The sequence below is a fragment of the Pecten maximus genome, chromosome 7 (genome assembly GCF_902652985.1).
Source record: "Pecten maximus chromosome 7, xPecMax1.1, whole genome shotgun sequence".
Taxonomy (NCBI): domain Eukaryota; kingdom Metazoa; phylum Mollusca; class Bivalvia; order Pectinida; family Pectinidae; genus Pecten; species Pecten maximus.
In genome coordinates, this window is record NC_047021.1 from 24,669,178 (window position 1) to 24,688,268 (window position 19,091).

The 19,091-nt window shown below is 39.1% G+C and overlaps 1 protein-coding gene across 2 annotated transcripts in view; it reads left to right on the forward strand.

The window, feature by feature from the left end:
* The first annotated feature begins 796 nt into the window (after positions 1-796).
* The window catches only part of LOC117330335, a 104,971-nt gene continuing 86,676 nt past the window's right edge, over positions 797-19,091 (forward strand). Inside the window, exon 1 of one of the 2 annotated variants that reach the window (XM_033888544.1) lies at positions 797-1,256. In XM_033888544.1, coding sequence (XP_033744435.1) covers positions 968-1,256 — 289 coding nt within the window. In that variant the 5' untranslated portion in view covers positions 797-967. Of the gene's footprint in view, positions 1,257-16,907; positions 17,432-19,091 lie in introns of those variants that run through there. The other variant, XM_033888545.1, reaches the window with a different exon arrangement.

Consider the following 19,091-nt stretch of genomic DNA (forward strand, 5'->3'; position numbering starts at 1 on the left):
CACACTGTTCTATCTCCGGAGATCAGCATCAAGTTTGATTGATTGGTTTATATTTAGATTACGGAGATGTCTGCCAATAAGATCTCTACCATTGGTACAGTTCGTTGCTTTGTAGGTCTCAGTTGTTCTGTGAAGACTGGGATCCCATAGTGTCAAACACTTGTCGGCGTACCTTTTGAATTCCACAGTAGCTTAAAAAACTGACTATTGTCGTTTTTTGTTGTACTGTAATCATATAAGTAACAAATGCTGGACAAGTATAAACTGTTAATGTACTTAGTAATTGTACATACGTCTACTGACAGTTGTTCACTGTCTAGAGTTGACAGTAATGGGGGCGTCCTGACACGACAGTAAGTTATATAAGTGATATGTTACTAATTATAGAATAAGTACTAGAATTGATTTTACTGATAACTAGATCACTTGCGGATATAATTAGAAATTTATAAATATGTATGAGTTGTAATATCGTCACGGGAACAATAAGGAATTGTTGTCGGCGGCGTCCTCGGGGTAGTTAAATGTATACGTATTAACGGGTTGTTTGTTTTTATAGTCGATGTATACATAATGTAAATAATGGTTTAGCCGCTCCGACAGACCGGAATCAGTCACACAAGATTATGTCTGTCTAAATCGGGCATTAATTCTACCACTGATCGCCTTATAAATAATTAACGGTAAAGTCCGGTACTAGTAGGGATTTGACGTTCGGATTAGTACAGTTGGTCACACACGACATTAGCCATGTCAGAATGTTGTCCTTAATTGTCAATTTCTATTAACCGACAAAATACCCGTACTGAATTTCCTTTTCGTAAGAAATCAGTAAAGTAATTTGTTTTTATCGGAAATGTGAAGTGTATGTTGTCACATTGCTGTACCTTTTTCCAGTAATAAGGATACATCGTTGTTATCAGTTAACGACTTGTTTAGGAGTGCATACAGTTGGCATCGATGCATCATGAAAAACTCCAGGATTCATAAACACAAAAAGTTTGTTAGATTCAACAGCGCGCCCGAGTTCTTCCTGAATGATTTGATAGAACCGAGAGTTTGTGGATTAGAAGGTTCTGACGCAGGAGGCTGTGTTTCCGGAGTTTCGGACATTGGAGGTCCTGAATATGAAAGTTATGATACCGGAAGTTCACGTCTAAACTCTGACAAGGTCAGACAGGTACTCCGACATTGGTATTGTCATGACTACCGCAGGAGAAAATCTTTTATATCGGAAAAATGCTTCACTATAGACGGTAAGTCAAATAGAACACATAAATATCGAAACTTAAACTTGTTAGCTTGATGGAAATGTGTGAGACTAGAGGGACCTTTACTATATATACAAATAGACACATAGAGGATATTGAATGGTTTCCCGTTTAATATAACATATATTTCACCTGTATGACAGAATATCGATATTTTCACGAGTGCGAAGCACGAGATATCAGTCATCTCTTGGTGACGTTACTCCACGTCAACTTGACGGCGCCATTTTGAAAGGAATGATCAACACAATTTAAGCGTTTTCTGCTGTTGTAGGAGAATCTGTGCATGAATAGCTAACGTCGAGTGAGTATTTTGTCCAAAACTAGTCTGAAAATTTCAGAAATACAGCAAAATAACCAATTTATCTTTCTCCGCTTCGATAGAAAAAATCGACAAGTTTCAACGAGGTGAATACAAAGGTTCGCTCTGATTGGTCAAAAACTGAAAACTTATATTTTCGCTGCAAAACTTATATTTTCACTGCTCATCGCAGCAGTGAAAATATAAGTTTCATTAGTTTGATAAATTTCTTTATTGCATTTTTGCCAGTGAAATATAGAAATTTATCAAACTAATAAAACTTATATTTTCACTGCAGCGATGAGCAGTGAAAATATAAGATTTTGCAGTGAAAATATAAGTTTTCCGTTTTTGACCAATCAGAGCGGACCTTTGTATTCACCTCGTTGAAACTTGCCGATTTTTCCAATCGAAGCAAAGATAGATAAATTGGTTATTTCGCTGTATTTCTGTAATTTTCAGACTAGTTTTTGACAAAATACTCACTTAACGTTAGCTATTCATGCACAGATTCCCCTATTACAGCAGACAACGCTTTAATTGCCTTGATAAGTCCTTTCAAAATGGCGCCGTCAAGTTGACGTGGAGTAACGTCACAAAGAGATGAAAAAGAAAATTGAATGGTTTCCCGTTAAATATAACACATATTTCACTCGTATGACAGAATATTTCGATATTTTTCACTCCTGCTTCGCACTCGTGAAAATATCGATATTCTGTCATACTCGCGAAATATATGTTATATTAAACGGGAAACCATTCAATATCCTCTATAAATTTCACTGGCAAAAATGCAATAAATGCATATATTGTTTGCTTTTCATTGAGTAATCGTAACTAGTGTCACATATGTTGTGCCTGATCGTGTTCTATATTCATGAACCAAGATGATCTAGATTGGATGAGTTTCGGGTAAAGGTTAAATACGAAATTCCAGAAGTCCACGTCATTTTACTAGGTATACACAACTTCGTGTATATGACACTTCACATGTAGGATGTGCTACTAATAAGTTGTGTGTAGGACGTGGTCTCCATGACGACACGTCGTATCTATGTACTGAGATATAACGTCGGATGTAGGACGTGGTCTCCATGACGACACGTCGTATCTATGTACTGAGATATAACGTCGGGTGTAGGACGTGGTCTCCACGACGACACGTCGTATCTATGTACTGAGATATAACGTCGGGTGTAGGACGTGGTATCTATGACGACACGTCGTATCTATGTACTGAAATATAACGTCGGGTGTAGGACGTGGTATCTATGACGACACGTCGTATCTATGTACTGAGATATAACGTCGGGTGTAGGACGTGGTCTCCATGACGACACGTCGTATCTATGTACTGAGATATAACGTCGGGTGTAGGACGTGGTCTCCATGACGACACGTCGTATCTATGTACTGAGATATAACGTCGGGTGTAGGACGTGGTATCTATGACGACACGTCGTATCTATGTACTGAGATATAACGTTGGTTTAGGACGTGGTCTCCATGACGACACGTCGTATCTATGTACTGATATATAACGTTGGTTTAGGACGTGGTCTCCATGACGACACGGTGTTAGATTTCATTTGACGTTTTGTGTTTGGCAGGTGTCATTTAAAACGTATGCTTGTTATTCGTTTTACTAACGACGTACCTCAACGTTAATATATATGTTCTGATGATGTCAAATAACTCGGACCACCGGCTCACAAAACACACGCCTCTGACTTCTGTCTTTGGTTGTTTGTAAACTACCTTGTTGATGTTTCTGTAATATATCCATATGTTTGATCCTAGTGGCATGTTTTTATAACAGTACGCGCCTGTAATCATATGTTTTGTGGTATTGACTAAGGGAGGATGTCTGCCATATCGTCGCTGGTACTGAGTTTACACTCGGCTTACGGTATGTACAGTAATCCTATGTTTAGGTGACTTATTGGGGGACATTGCAAAACACGGAAAACATAGAATACAGTTAAGACTAAAACGAAACTGTAAACACAGCAGTAATTCTAAGAACATTTTTGAAATAGTAAACGGATGGTTTTATACACTTTGAGTGGATACAACATCCGGTTTACCATTTGTACCATATGTGTATCTAAGAGTACAGTACTATGTTTTGCAGTCTGAGTTTGTAGTTAGCGATGTTCATGTTCAATTGTTGTTTTCCAGCATTGACATTTTTTCTCCACTCTACCATATTATTATAATAGTATGGTAGAGCGATAAGTATTGCAATTTCTAACAATTAAAATCATCATCAAATAGTTTATATAAATGCATTGGGTCTTTCCGATAACCAATATGGCGGTGTCTTACGTGATCAACATTGTACATAACATCGAGAGTACCAAACCGACCAGACTTTGTAATTCATTATAAATATGTAAGGTGTCCTCACGACCTTTATGAGTTTAATTACTCACATTTCCATTATGATTTATTCATCATTTGCATGGTTCTGTTAAAGAAATGGCCAGATTAATACTACCAGGGTACATAGTTACACATTCTATCGTGTCTCTAGTGAAATATACCGGAATCAGCTTACATCCACAATGTATCTACAATAATGTAATAAGACATGTGATGGAAGCATTCACCTTATTCCTTTATATTCGTTATTCCTTAGAATATGATCAATCTAGATATTTCATATACATTTGGTAATCACGATTGAAATATTTATGTCCTCGAAATTGAAATTCTCCGTGTTTCACTAAATTAAAGACAAAAGCGTCCGTTTGATGTTTACCCTACCCTCAGTATCACCACAATGAATCTTAACGAGTGCCAATGTAATTCAGGATCGATTAGAACAGTTCGATAATTTGATACACTTTAGATGGGCGAGTGTGCCGGCATGCCAAGCACTCAATGAATTATAAATCTCGCGTTACAGGAATACAAGGTTTTGTTGATATAAAGTCATATTGATGGGAATATTAACGAAATTTCGTAAATACATTGTGTGTATTGCCGTACAAGACAAGTCGAACGTGGAGCCAATGATGTGATGGTTATGTCTATGGTCGGTGTCGTCTGTGGTAACATGGGCTATGCTGTCTCTGGTCACGTGGTCCGTGTCGTCTGTGGTAACATGGGCTATGCTGTCTGGTCACGTGGTCCGTGTCGTCTGTGGTAACATGGGCTATGCTGTCTCTGGTCATGTGGTCCGTGTCGTCTGTGGTAACATGGGCTATGCTGTCTCTGGTCATGTGGTCCGTGCCGTCTGTGGTAACATGGGCTATGCTGTCTGGTCACGTGGTCCGTGTCGTCTGTGGTAACATGGGCTATGCTGTCTCTGGTCACGTGGTCCGTGTCGTCTGTGGTAACATGGGCTATGCTGTCTCTGGTCATGTGGTCCGTGCCGTCTGTGGTAACAGGGGCTATGCTGTCTCTGGTCACGTGGTCCATGTCGTCTGTGGTAACATGGGCTATGCTGTCTCTGGTCACGTGGTCCATGTTGTCTGTGGTAACATGGGCTATGCTGTCTCTGTTCATGTGGTATGTCTTGTTTGTGGTCACGTGATCTATTTTTTACCATGGTCTATGTTATATCTAGTCACGTGGTCCACGTTTTTTTCTGGTAACGGGGTCTATATATTGAATTTAGTCGCTTGTGCTGTAATATACATATAGTGTATGTAATCACGTGGTCTAAGTTGATTTTGTCTCGTGGGCTATGCTGTCTTTGTTCATGTGGGCTATTGCGAACATCAGCAGTATGACCATTTACCACATACATACATTGTATGTCCCGGATGTTTACAGTGTTTTCGGGAAAGGGCATGCACCTGATCGTGAATAATGGCGTTACGTAACAAAGCCTGATGAGTAATGACCCTTTACTGGCACGACACATTCCACTGACAGCTTCCTTGTACAGCTGTCAGTATAGGGAACACGTACCAATATATCCCACCTAATGTTAGTATAGGGATCACGTACCAATATATCTCACCTAATGTCAGTATACGGAACACGTACCAATATCTCCCACCTAATGTCAGTATAGGGATCACGTACCAATATCTTCCACCTAATGTCAGTATAGGGATCACGTACCAATATATCCCACCTAATGTCAGTATAGGGATCACGTACCAATATATCCCACCAAATGTCGGTATAGGGATCACGTACCAATATATCCCACCTAATGTCAGTATAGGGATCACGTACCAATATATCCCACCTAATGTCAGTATAGGGAACACGTACCAATATATCCCACCTAATGTCAGTATAGGGAACACGTACCAATATATCTCACCTAATGTCAGTATAGGGAACACGTACCAATATATCCCACCTAATGTCAGTATAGGGAACACGTACCAATATATCTCACCTAATGTCAGTATAGGGATCACGTACCAATATATCCCACCTAATGTCAGTATAGGGATCACGTACCAATATATCCCACCTAATGTCAGTATAGGGATCACGTACCAATATATCCCACCTAATGTCAGTATAGGGATCACGTACCAATATATCCCACCTAATGTCAGTATAGGGATCACGTACCAATATATCCCACCTAATGTCAGTATAGGGATCACGTACCAATATATCCCACCTAATGTCAGTATAGGGATCACGTACCAATATATCCCACCTAATGTCAGTATAGGGATCACGTACCAATATATCCCACCTAATGTCAGTATAGGGATCACGTACCAATATATCCCACCTAATGTCGGTATAGGGATCACGTACCAATATATCCCACCTAATGTCAGTATAGGGATCACGTACCAATATATCCCACCTAATGTCAGTATAGGGATCACGTACCAATATATCCCACCTAATGTCGGTATAGGGAACACGTACCAATATATCCCACCTAATGTCAGTATAGGGATCACGTACCAATATATCCCACCTAATGTCAGTATAGGGATCACGTACCAATATATCCCACCTAATGTCAGTATAGGGATCACGTACCAATATATCCCACCTAATGTCAGTATAGGGATCACGTACCAATATATCTCACCTAATGTCAGTATAGGGATCACGTACCAATATATCCCACCTAATGTCAGTATAGGGATCACGTACCAATATATCCCACCTAATGTCAGTATAGGGGATCACGTACCAATATATCCACCTAATGTCAGTATAGGGATCACGTACCAATATATCCCACCTAATGTCAGTATAGGGATCACGTACCAATATATCCCACCTAATGTCAGTATAGGGATCACGTACCAATATATCTCACCTAATGTCAGTATAGGGATCACGTACCAATATATCCCACCTAATGTCAGTATAGGGATCACGTACCAATATATCCCACCTAATGTCAGTATAGGGATCACGTACCAATATATCCCACCTAATGTCGGTATAGGGATCACGTACCAATATATCCCACCTAATGTCGGTATAGGGATCACGTACCAATATATCCCACCTAATGTCGGTATAGGGATCACGTACCAATATATCCCACCTAATGTCGGTATAGGGATCACGTACCAATATATCCCACCTAATGTCGGTATAGGGAACACGTACCAATATATCCCACCTAATGTCGGTATAGGGATCACGTACCAATATATCCCACCTAATGTCAGTATAGGGATCACGTACCAATATATCCCACCTAATGTCAGTATAGGGATCACGTACCAATATATCCCACCTAATGTCAGTATAGGGATCACGTACCAATATATCCCACCTAATGTCAGTATAGGGATCACGTACCAATACATCCCACCTAATGTCAGTATAGGGATCACGTACCAATATATCTCACCTAATGTCGGTATAGGGATCACGTACCAATATATCACACCTAATGTCGGTATAGGGAACACGTACCAATATATCCCACCTAATGTCAGTATAGGGATCACGTACCAATATATCCCACCTAATGTCAGTATAGGGAACACGTACCAATATATCCCACCTAATGTCAGTATAGGGATCACGTACCAATATATCCCACCTAATGTCAGTATAGGGATCACGTACCAATATATCCCACCTAATGTCAGTATAGGGAACACGTACCAATATATCCCACCTAATGTCAGTATAGGGATCACGTACCAATATATCCCACCTAATGTCAGTATAGGGATCACGTACCAATATATCCCACCTAATGTCAGTATAGGGATCACGTACCAATATATCCCACCTAATGTCAGTATAGGGATCACGTACCAATATATCCCACCTAATGTCAGTATAGGGATCACGTACCAATATATCCCACCTAATGTCAGTATAGGGATCACGTACCAATATATCCCACCTAATGTCAGTATAGGGATCACGTACCAATATATCCCACCTAATGTCAGTATAGGGATCACGTACCAATATATCCCACCTAATGTCAGTATAGGGATCACGTACCAATATATCCCACCTAATGTCAGTATAGGGATCACGTACCAATATATCCCACCTAATGTCAGTATAGGGATCACGTACCAATATATCCCACCTAATGTCAGTATAGGGATCACGTACCAATATATCCCACCTAATGTCAGTATAGGGACACGTACCAATATATCCCACCTAATGTCAGTATAGGGATCACGTACCAATATATCCCACCTAATGTCAGTATAGGGATCACGTACCAATATATCCCACCTAATGTCAGTATAGGGATCACGTACCAATATATCCCACCTAATGTCAGTATAGGGATCACGTACCAATATATCCCACCTAATGTCAGTATAGGGATCACGTACCAATATATCCCACCTAATGTCAGTATAGGGATCACGTACCAATATATCCCACCTAATGTCAGTATAGGGATCACGTACCAATATATCCCACCTAATGTCAGTATAGGGATCACGTACCAATATATCCCACCTAATGTCAGTATAGGGATCACGTACCAATATATCCCACCTAATGTCAGTATAGGGATCACGTACCAATATATCCCACCTAATGTCAGTATAGGGATCACGTACCAATATATCCCACCTAATGTCAGTATAGGGATCACGTACCAATATATCCCACCTAATGTCAGTATAGGGATCACGTACCAATATATCCCACCTAATGTCAGTATAGGGATCACGTACCAATATCTCCCACCTAATGTCAGTATAGGGATCACGTACCAATATATCCCACCTAATGTCAGTATAGGGATCACGTACCAATATATCCCACCTAATGTCAGTATAGGGATCACGTACCAATATATCCCACCTAATGTCAGTATAGGGATCACGTACCAATACATCCCACCTAATGTCAGTATAGGGATCACGTACCAATATATCCCACCTAATGTCAGTATAGGGATCACGTACCAATATATCCCACCTAATGTCAGTATAGGGATCACGTACCAATATATCCCACCTAATGTCAGTATAGGGAATCACGTACCAATATATCCCACCTAATGTCAGTATAGGGATCACGTACCAATATATCCCACCTAATGTCAGTATAGGGATCACGTACCAATATATCCCACCTAATGTCAGTATAGGGATCACGTACCAATATATCCCACCTAATGTCAGTATAGGGATCACGTACCAATATATCCCACCTAATGTCAGTATAGGGAACACGTACCAATATATCCCACCTAATGTCAGTATAGGGAACACGTACCAATATATCCCACCTAATGTCAGTATAGGGAACACGTACCAATATATCCCACCTAATGTCAGTATAGGGATCACGTACCAATATATCCCACCTAATGTCAGTATAGGGATCACGTACCAATATATCCCACCTAATGTCAGTATAGGGACACGTACCAATATATCCCACCTAATGTCAGTATAGGGATCACGTACCAATATATCCCACCTAATGTCAGTATAGGGATCACGTACCAATATATCCCACCTAATGTCAGTATAGGGATCACGTACCAATATATCCCACCTAATGTCAGTATAGGGATCACGTACCAATATATCCCACCTAATGTCAGTATAGGGATCACGTACCAATATATCCCACCTAATGTCAGTATAGGGATCACGTACCAATATATCCCACCTAATGTCAGTATAGGGATCACGTACCAATATATCCCACCTAATGTCAGTATAGGGATCACGTACCAATATATCCCACCTAATGTCAGTATAGGGATCACGTACCAATATATCCCACCTAATGTCAGTATAGGGACACGTACCAATATATCCCACCTAATGTCAGTATAGGGATCACGTACCAATATATCCCACCTAATGTCAGTATAGGGATCACGTACCAATATATCCCACCTAATGTCAGTATAGGGATCACGTACCAATATATCCCACCTAATGTCAGTATAGGGATCACGTACCAATATATCCCACCTAATGTCAGTATAGGGATCACGTACCAATATATCCCACCTAATGTCAGTATAGGGATCACGTACCAATATATCCCACCTAATGTCAGTATAGGGAACACGTACCAATATATCCCACCTAATGTCAGTATAGGGATCACGTACCAATATATCCCACCTAATGTCAGTATAGGGAATCACGTACCAATATATCCCACCTAATGTCAGTATAGGGATCACGTACCAATATATCCCACCTAATGTCAGTATAGGGAATCACGTACCAATATATCCCACCTAATGTCAGTATAGGGATCACGTACCAATATATCCCACCTAATGTCAGTATAGGGATCACGTACCAATATATCCCACCTAATGTCAGTATAGGGATCACGTACCAATATATCCCACCTAATGTCAGTATAGGGATCACGTACCAATATATCCCACCTAATGTCAGTATAGGGATCACGTACCAATATATCCCACCTAATGTCAGTATAGGGATCACGTACCAATATATCCCACCTAATGTCAGTATAGGGATCACGTACCAATATATCCCACCTAATGTCAGTATAGGGAATCACGTACCAATATATCCCACCTAATGTCAGTATAGGGATCACGTACCAATATATCCCACCTAATGTCAGTATAGGGATCACGTACCAATATATCCCACCTAATGTCAGTATAGGGATCACGTACCAATATATCCCACCTAATGTCAGTATAGGGATCACGTACCAATATATCCCACCTAATGTCAGTATAGGGATCACGTACCAATATATCCCACCTAATGTCAGTATAGGGAACACGTACCAATATATCCCACCTAATGTCAGTATAGGGATCACGTACCAATATATCCCACCTAATGTCAGTATAGGGATCACGTACCAATATATCCCACCTAATGTCAGTATACGGAACACGTACCAATATATCCCACCTAATGTCAGTATAGGGATCACGTACCAATATATCCCACCTAATGTCAGTATAGGGAACACGTACCAATATATCCCACCTAATGTCAGTATAGGGATCACGTACCAATATATCCCACCTAATGTCAGTATAGGGATCACGTACCAATATATCCCACCTAATGTCAGTATAGGGATCACGTACCAATATATCCCACCTAATGTCAGTATAGGGATCACGTACCAATATATCCCACCTAATGTCAGTATAGGGAATCACGTACCAATATATCCCACCTAATGTCAGTATAGGGATCACGTACCAATATATCCCACCTAATGTCAGTATAGGGATCACGTACCAATATATCCCACCTAATGTCAGTATAGGGATCACGTACCAATATATCCCACCTAATGTCAGTATAGGGAACACGTACCAATATATCCCACCTAATGTCAGTATAGGGATCACGTACCAATATATCCCACCTAATGTCAGTATAGGGAACACGTACCAATATATCTCACCTAATGTCGGTATAGGGATCACGTACCAATATATCCCACCTAATGTCAGTATAGGGAATCACGTACCAATATATCCCACCTAATGTCAGTATAGGGAACCACGTACCAATATATCCCACCTAATGTCAGTATAGGGATCACGTACCAATATATCCCACCTAATGTCAGTATAGGGAACACGTACCAATATATCCCACCTAATGTCAGTATAGGGATCACGTACCAATATATCCCACCTAATGTCAGTATAGGGAACACGTACCAATATATCCCACCTAATGTCAGTATAGGGATCACGTACCAATATATCCCACCTAATGTCAGTATAGGGAACACGTACCAATATATCCCATCTAATGTCAGTATAGGGATCACGTACCAATATATCCCACCTAATGTCAGTATAGGGAACACGTACCAATATATCCCACCTAATGTCAGTATAGGGATCACGTACCAATATATCTCACCTAATGTCAGTATAGGGATCACGTACCAATATATCCCACCTAATGTCAGTATAGGGATCACGTACCAATATATCCCACCTAATGTCAGTATAGGGAACACGTACCAATATATCCCATCTAATGTCAGTATAGGGAACACGTACCAATATATCCCACCTAATGTCAGTATAGGGATCACGTACCAATATATCCCACCTAATGTCAGTATAGGGGTCACGTACCAATATATCCCACCTAATGTCAGTATAGGGATCACGTACCAATATATCCCACCTAATGTCAGTATAGGGATCACGTACCAATATATCCCACCTAATGTCAGTATAGGGATCACGTACCAATATATCCCACCTAATGTCAGTATACGGGTCACGTACCAATATATCCCACCTAATGTCAGTATAGGGATCACGTACCAATATATCCCACCTAATGTCAGTATAGGGATCACGTACCAATATATCCCACCTAATGTCAGTATAGGGAATCACGTACCAATATATCCCACCTAATGTCAGTATAGGGATCACGTACCAATATATCCCACCTAATGTCAGTATAGGGGATCACGTACCAATATATCCACCTAATGTCAGTATAGGGAATCACGTACCAATATATCCACCTAATGTCAGTATAGGGATCACGTACCAATATATCCCACCTAATGTCAGTATAGGGATCACGTACCAATATATCCCACCTAATGTCAGTATAGGGATCACGTACCAATATATCCCATCTAATGTCAGTATAGGGAACACGTACCAATATATCCCACCTAATGTCAGTATAGGGATCACGTACCAATATATCCCACCTAATGTCAGTATAGGGATCACGTACCAATATATCCCATCTAATGTCAGTATAGGGATCACGTACCAATATATCCCACCTAATGTCAGTATAGGGATCACGTACCAATATATCCCACCTAATGTCAGTATAGGGATCACGTACCAATATATCCCACCTAATGTCAGTATAGGGATCACGTACCAATATATCCCACCTAATGTCAGTATAGGGATCACGTACCAATATATCCCACCTAATGTCAGTATAGGGATCACGTACCAATATATCCCACCTAATGTCAGTATAGGGATCACGTACCAATATATCCCACCTAATGTCAGTATAGGGAACACGTACCAATATATCCCACCTAATGTCAGTATAGGGATCACGTACCAATATATCCCACCTAATGTCAGTATAGGGAACACGTACCAATATATCCCACCTAATGTCAGTATAGGGAACACGTACCAATATATCCCACCTAATGTCAGTATAGGGAACACGTACCAATATATCCCATCTAATGTCAGTATAGGGATCACGTACCAATATATCCCACCTAATGTCAGTATAGGGGTCACGTACCAATATATCCCACCTAATGTCAGTATAGGGGTCACGTACCAATATATCCCACCTAATGTCAGTATAGGGGACACGTACCAATATATCCCATCTAATGTCAGTATAGGGATCACGTACCAATATATCCCACCTAATGTCAGTATAGGGAACACGTACCAATACATCCCACCTAATGTCAGTATAGGGATCACGTACCAATATATCCCACCTTTAGCCAGTATAGGGATCACGTAACAATATATCCCACCTAATGTCAGTATAGGGGTCACGTACCAATATATCTCACCTAATGTCAGTATAGGGAACACGTACCAATATATCTCACCTAATGTCAGTATAGGGAACACGTACCAATATATCCCACCTAATGTCAGTATAGGGATCACGTACCAATATCTCCCACCTAATGTCAGTATAGGGATCACGTACCAATATATCCCACCTAATGTCAGTATAGGGATCACGTACCAATATATCTCACCTAATGTCAGTATAGGGATCACGTACCAATATATCCCACCTAATGTCAGTATAGGGATCACGTACCAATACATCCCACCTAATGTCAGTATAGGGATCCTAGTTAATACATGCTTTAGGTGATAACTCCGACTCAATATGTAATTGTTGACATCTTACTTACGTTATGTGTGGGGAATAGAACTGGCCACGACACGCCTACCGAACGTGCATTGCGTGTGAAACAAGCAAACACCTTAAATTGTATTGATTTACATTGTGTCTCCTTAGGACACCAGGCAAAATTGATTCTAATGCAAATATCTACACGATGTATTTTCCATCCAGACTGGAACAAAATGAGACTAATTCTACTGTAATTAGGCTGGTGGCGTGATGGGTTAGTGCCATTCTAGGCCATGCCTATATTACACTATGGTAAACGATTTCAGTATCTAAGCATGTTTCTTATCAAACAAAATAAAACGTTTGTCGTTCACTTGCGCAAACAGTACTACGTTCCGAAATTAATGGGATAGCAACGAGCCGCTCTCCCCATAGGAGAGTCCGAGACCTTGGTGTTTACTTAAACATGCGTTATGTTACTGCACTGTATAGGAGATGTCATAAGAACCCGGATTCAACAATATTAATATGTTGGCTTGTAATGATATAGCATTCCTGTCTGTAACAATACATATATGCAAAATATACATATTTACAACAAAGTGATAAAATCAAGCTGATTTACATAACAAGACTGACGGATGTTAGGGCGACATACGGCCAACATACAATGGAATAATGGATAACTACATATATTGCTGTACAACGTTTATTTAAAAGTGTGATCCTTGTTGTTGAGAATACCGGTGGCTGATGAACTGTTATGATGTACTGTATGATTGACAGTTGGATAATTTATTGTATAACGACACAGGAATGCAGACTGACTGGGAAATTGACAGCTTTATCTACATGTCGTAGAATTTCCTGATTTAAATGAGTTTACGTCATTCAAAAGATACATGGTTTGTAATAAAACGAAAAAAAATATTGAAAACAGAGATGTTCGAATTATTATACAACATATTCATTGAGGATATTAGAAGATAGATATTTGTTTTACATTGAGCTGTTCGGGGCGCGATACATGAGAAGGTGCTGTCATGTTACATGGGTGTATAGGAGAGGGTGCTGTCATGTTAAGTATGGGTGAATAGGAGAGGGGACTTTATTGCCTTAATTAACCATTCCTTGATAATCCTGGGGTTACATTACGTGTATTTAGAGTGAATGAGAAACCCCAGGAGTTTGTATGGCCTGCCCGAAATAGATGAACCTTTATTTGTGAATAAGTACATTGTAACATGTACAACTGTGATTGACATCAGATATCTTATTATGTACGAATTACCGTGTAACCGGTACACAGTATCACTTGTATACTAGCAAACGTGGAAATGTTAAACAATGGTACTTTTACACTATAAATCGTGTAGAGATTAACAAAATATATATATCAGATAGACGCTTGTTTTTCAATCTCAATGAAAATGTAATGAACCTATTGAATAAATATGTGACCGGTGTTCTGGATTTGTACATGAATGCTTTACGATAAATATAACAACAGGTACGGCATTAAATGTTCACCTGATAATTAAACTGAGAAAACTGTATGTTTATTCGTGTATATAATGGTATCTCGGAAATGAGTCCGACTCTTGCTTTACAATATTTATTCTGCATTTCCAACCACGCCATGGCGCCTATGACTTGAAACACGGCGATATAAGTGTTATATACAGTGACAAATTATGTGTTCTCTCTTACTTACCAATGAACATACACATACAAATATAGACTTCATTATATATTTCACTGCCGATTCGACAGGTTCTATTCGTCCAGACTAAAGGCGCGCTGAGGATTTGTACAGCGCATCCGTCCCTGTAACACTCTAGAGGCGCGACAGGTCTAGAGGGGATGCACGCGAGGATGGGGTACCGCCAAAATGGCAAATCACAACCTGGGATCAAAGTATTAAGGACTGGAGCTAGCGAAATAGAGACGCGGGCACTGACCTTAACCAGAAATTGATTACACGCATGACAAAAACGTAACTGTCAGAATACGGATACGGGAATCTCCAAAATCGAACAGTTATTTCGGAATATAATTGATTTACAAAGGGTTTATAGAAGTGATTCCATCTGATGGGAGTTCGTCGTTATATACGGAATACCATAACTTGTACAAGGATCACTAGATAGATTCCGAACAGCACTGTGCGAGGTATTGGAATGTCTAAATAGTTATCGTTTTATTAGACTTGGAGTCTAATTGGAAACAGATCTGAAGTCAAGAGACACCCCGGAGAGCATGATACAGGCAATACAGCTATTGTCTATCAGACCAGGGATCTATCTAGATTCATCCGAACAGTACAAGACGGCCTCTACATTTTAAAGGATCTGTCACTTTCAAACCAGGAGTTTACCGTCAGACGAAGAGTACGGTACTGGATCATGCACATTTTTATGTGTCTACTAAGACAAGGAAACTAGCAGAGACTTCCCGAAGATATCGCGTACAGCAAATCACAACATAGTTTCTAGACATGCTGCACAAAACAGATCTGGAATATTATATAATTAGTTCGAACAGCCCAATATGGAGTCCATATGGCAGGACCGTAACGTATCTCATTAGTCAGGAGTGATCTGTTTGGAAGCATTCCGAACAGCAGTCATTGAGGTCGAAAGGTCAATGTCACCAATCTGACTACAGATGCAGGACGTATTATGTGACGATGGGTCAGAACGTAGGTACATGTACATGCTTTTGATTTTGATTTGCATACTTTGTATGCGAAATGAAACTTTACAAACCTAGAAATGAAATCAAACTTCTCCGGACAATACTAATACCTCCATCATGTTTAGAGTTCACCTTTCTAGACTCGAGATATGCTTTGGTTTCTTTATTGGATCCGTCCATAAGTATGTTATGACATATACGTCTTCTTTGGAGACGTTTCCTCTGTGGTAAACCCGTACGGTACATCCTGTGTTAAAATGACGTGTACATCACCAACAATACCCACAACAGTTAATACAGTTAAGGAACAGAGCTAGATAGAAGTCCTTTAACGCTTATATCCATTTAATTATAAATAGATAACTATCTTTGATTAAATTGACGAAACATGAAGTATTATCGACATCAAGGAGAAGCCATTTAACATATATGGACTGACGTCACTCGCGGCCTAAGAAGCCCGGTAAAGTCTGGCTGACATTTGGAGCACTTGATGTCAATAGCGGTCCGAGAAATTCTTTTGTATGTGGTCAGTTTGATAGTTTCATTATTGTTATTCCTGGTGTGAACACCCTAGGCGTGTTGTATTGGGTAAGCTGTTCACAACAACATTCCCCGGATGTTCCCGTCACAGCCCAATGAAATTCATCAGTAGCGGAATCTATGAATGAATCGACATCTGATTTGACGCTGGATGGTGATCCAGTGTAGCATCCCGAGTATCGTGACAGTGATGTATTCCGTCATATACACTGGTAATTGGAGTTATAAGGATTTGTTGGTTCCCAAAGATTCTAGTACAAATCAGGGATTCTGTAGAAATTCCATGGAAAGATCGAGGCTTCATTTTCACCAGAAACAGTCTCTCAGGGAATGGATGGCATGGAAACGTATGTATTGTCGCATTATTCTAATATGTGTCGATTAATGTCGAGTTATTGAATGTATGAATATCAAGTTATTGAATGTATGAATATCGAGTTATTGAATGTATGAATATCGAGTTATTGAATGTATGAATGTTGAGTTATTGAATGTATGAATATCGAGTATTGAATGTATGAATATCGAGTATTGAATGTATGAATATCGAGTATTGAATGTATGGATATCGAGTATTGAATGTATGAATATTGAGTTATTGAATGTATGAATATCGAGTATTGAATGTATATATATCGAGTATTGAATGTATGAATATCGAGTTATTGAATGTATGAAGATCGAGTTATTGAATGTATGAACGTCGAATTATTGGATGCGCCTGTCTCTAACACAAAACATTTGGTTTAAAATGAAAATACCTGTGATTGCAATAAGCGTACACTTGCTAGTAAGATAATTACCGATAAATTGTTCGATGTAAATTTTAATCATTGGAACGGTTTATCAGCCAGAAATGCAAATTGTTTAGTAACGAAATGTTTAAAATCGATAAATATTTTTTTTACGAAAAATGAAAATTGAGTCTAGATAATATAAAGTTGTATAGATTGTGTCTAAACAATAACATAACAGTTGTTAGCTGTACATAATGTGTCTAAACAACACAAAACAATTGTACATATGTATCTAAACGATATAACAATTGTTAGTGGTACAGATTATCTCTAAACAACAATATCACAGTTGTTTATTGTACAGATTGTGTCTAAACAACAATATGATAGTGGTATAGATGGTGTCTAAACAACAATATGATAGTTGTATAGATTGTGTCTAAACAACAAGTATAGATTGTGTCTAAACAACATGTATAGATGGTGTCTAAACAACATGTATAGATGGTGTCTAAACAACAATATGATAGTGGTATAGATGATGTCTAAACAACAATATGATAGTGGTATAGATGGTGTCTAAACAACATGTATAGATGGTGTCTAAACAACAATATGATAGTGGTATAGATGGTGTCTAAACAACAATATGATAGTTGTATAGATTGTGTCTAAACAACAATATGATAGTGGTATAGATAGTGTCTAAACAACAATATGATAGTGGTATAGATGGTGTCTAAACGACAATATGATAGTGGTATAGATGGTGTCTAAACAACAATATGATAGTGGTATAGATGGTGTCTAAACGACAATATGATAGTGGTATAGATGGTGTCTAAACAACATGTATAGATTGTGTCTAAACAACAATATGATAGTGGTATAGATGGTGTCTAAACAACAATATGATAGTGGTATAGATTGTGTCTAAACAACAATATGATAGTGTTATAGATGGTGTCTAAACAACAATATGATAGTGGTATAGATGGTGTCTAAACAACAATATGATAGTTGTATAGATTGTGTCTAAACAACAATATGATAGTGGTATAGATAGTGTCTAAACAACAATATGATAGTGGTATAGATGGTGTCTAAACGACAATATGATAGTGGTATAGATGGTGTCTAAACAACATGTATAGATTGTGTCTAAACAACAATATGATAGTGGTATAGATGGTGTCTAAACAACAATATGATAGTGGTATAGATGGTGTCTAAACAACAATATGATAGTGGTATAGATGGTGTCTAAACA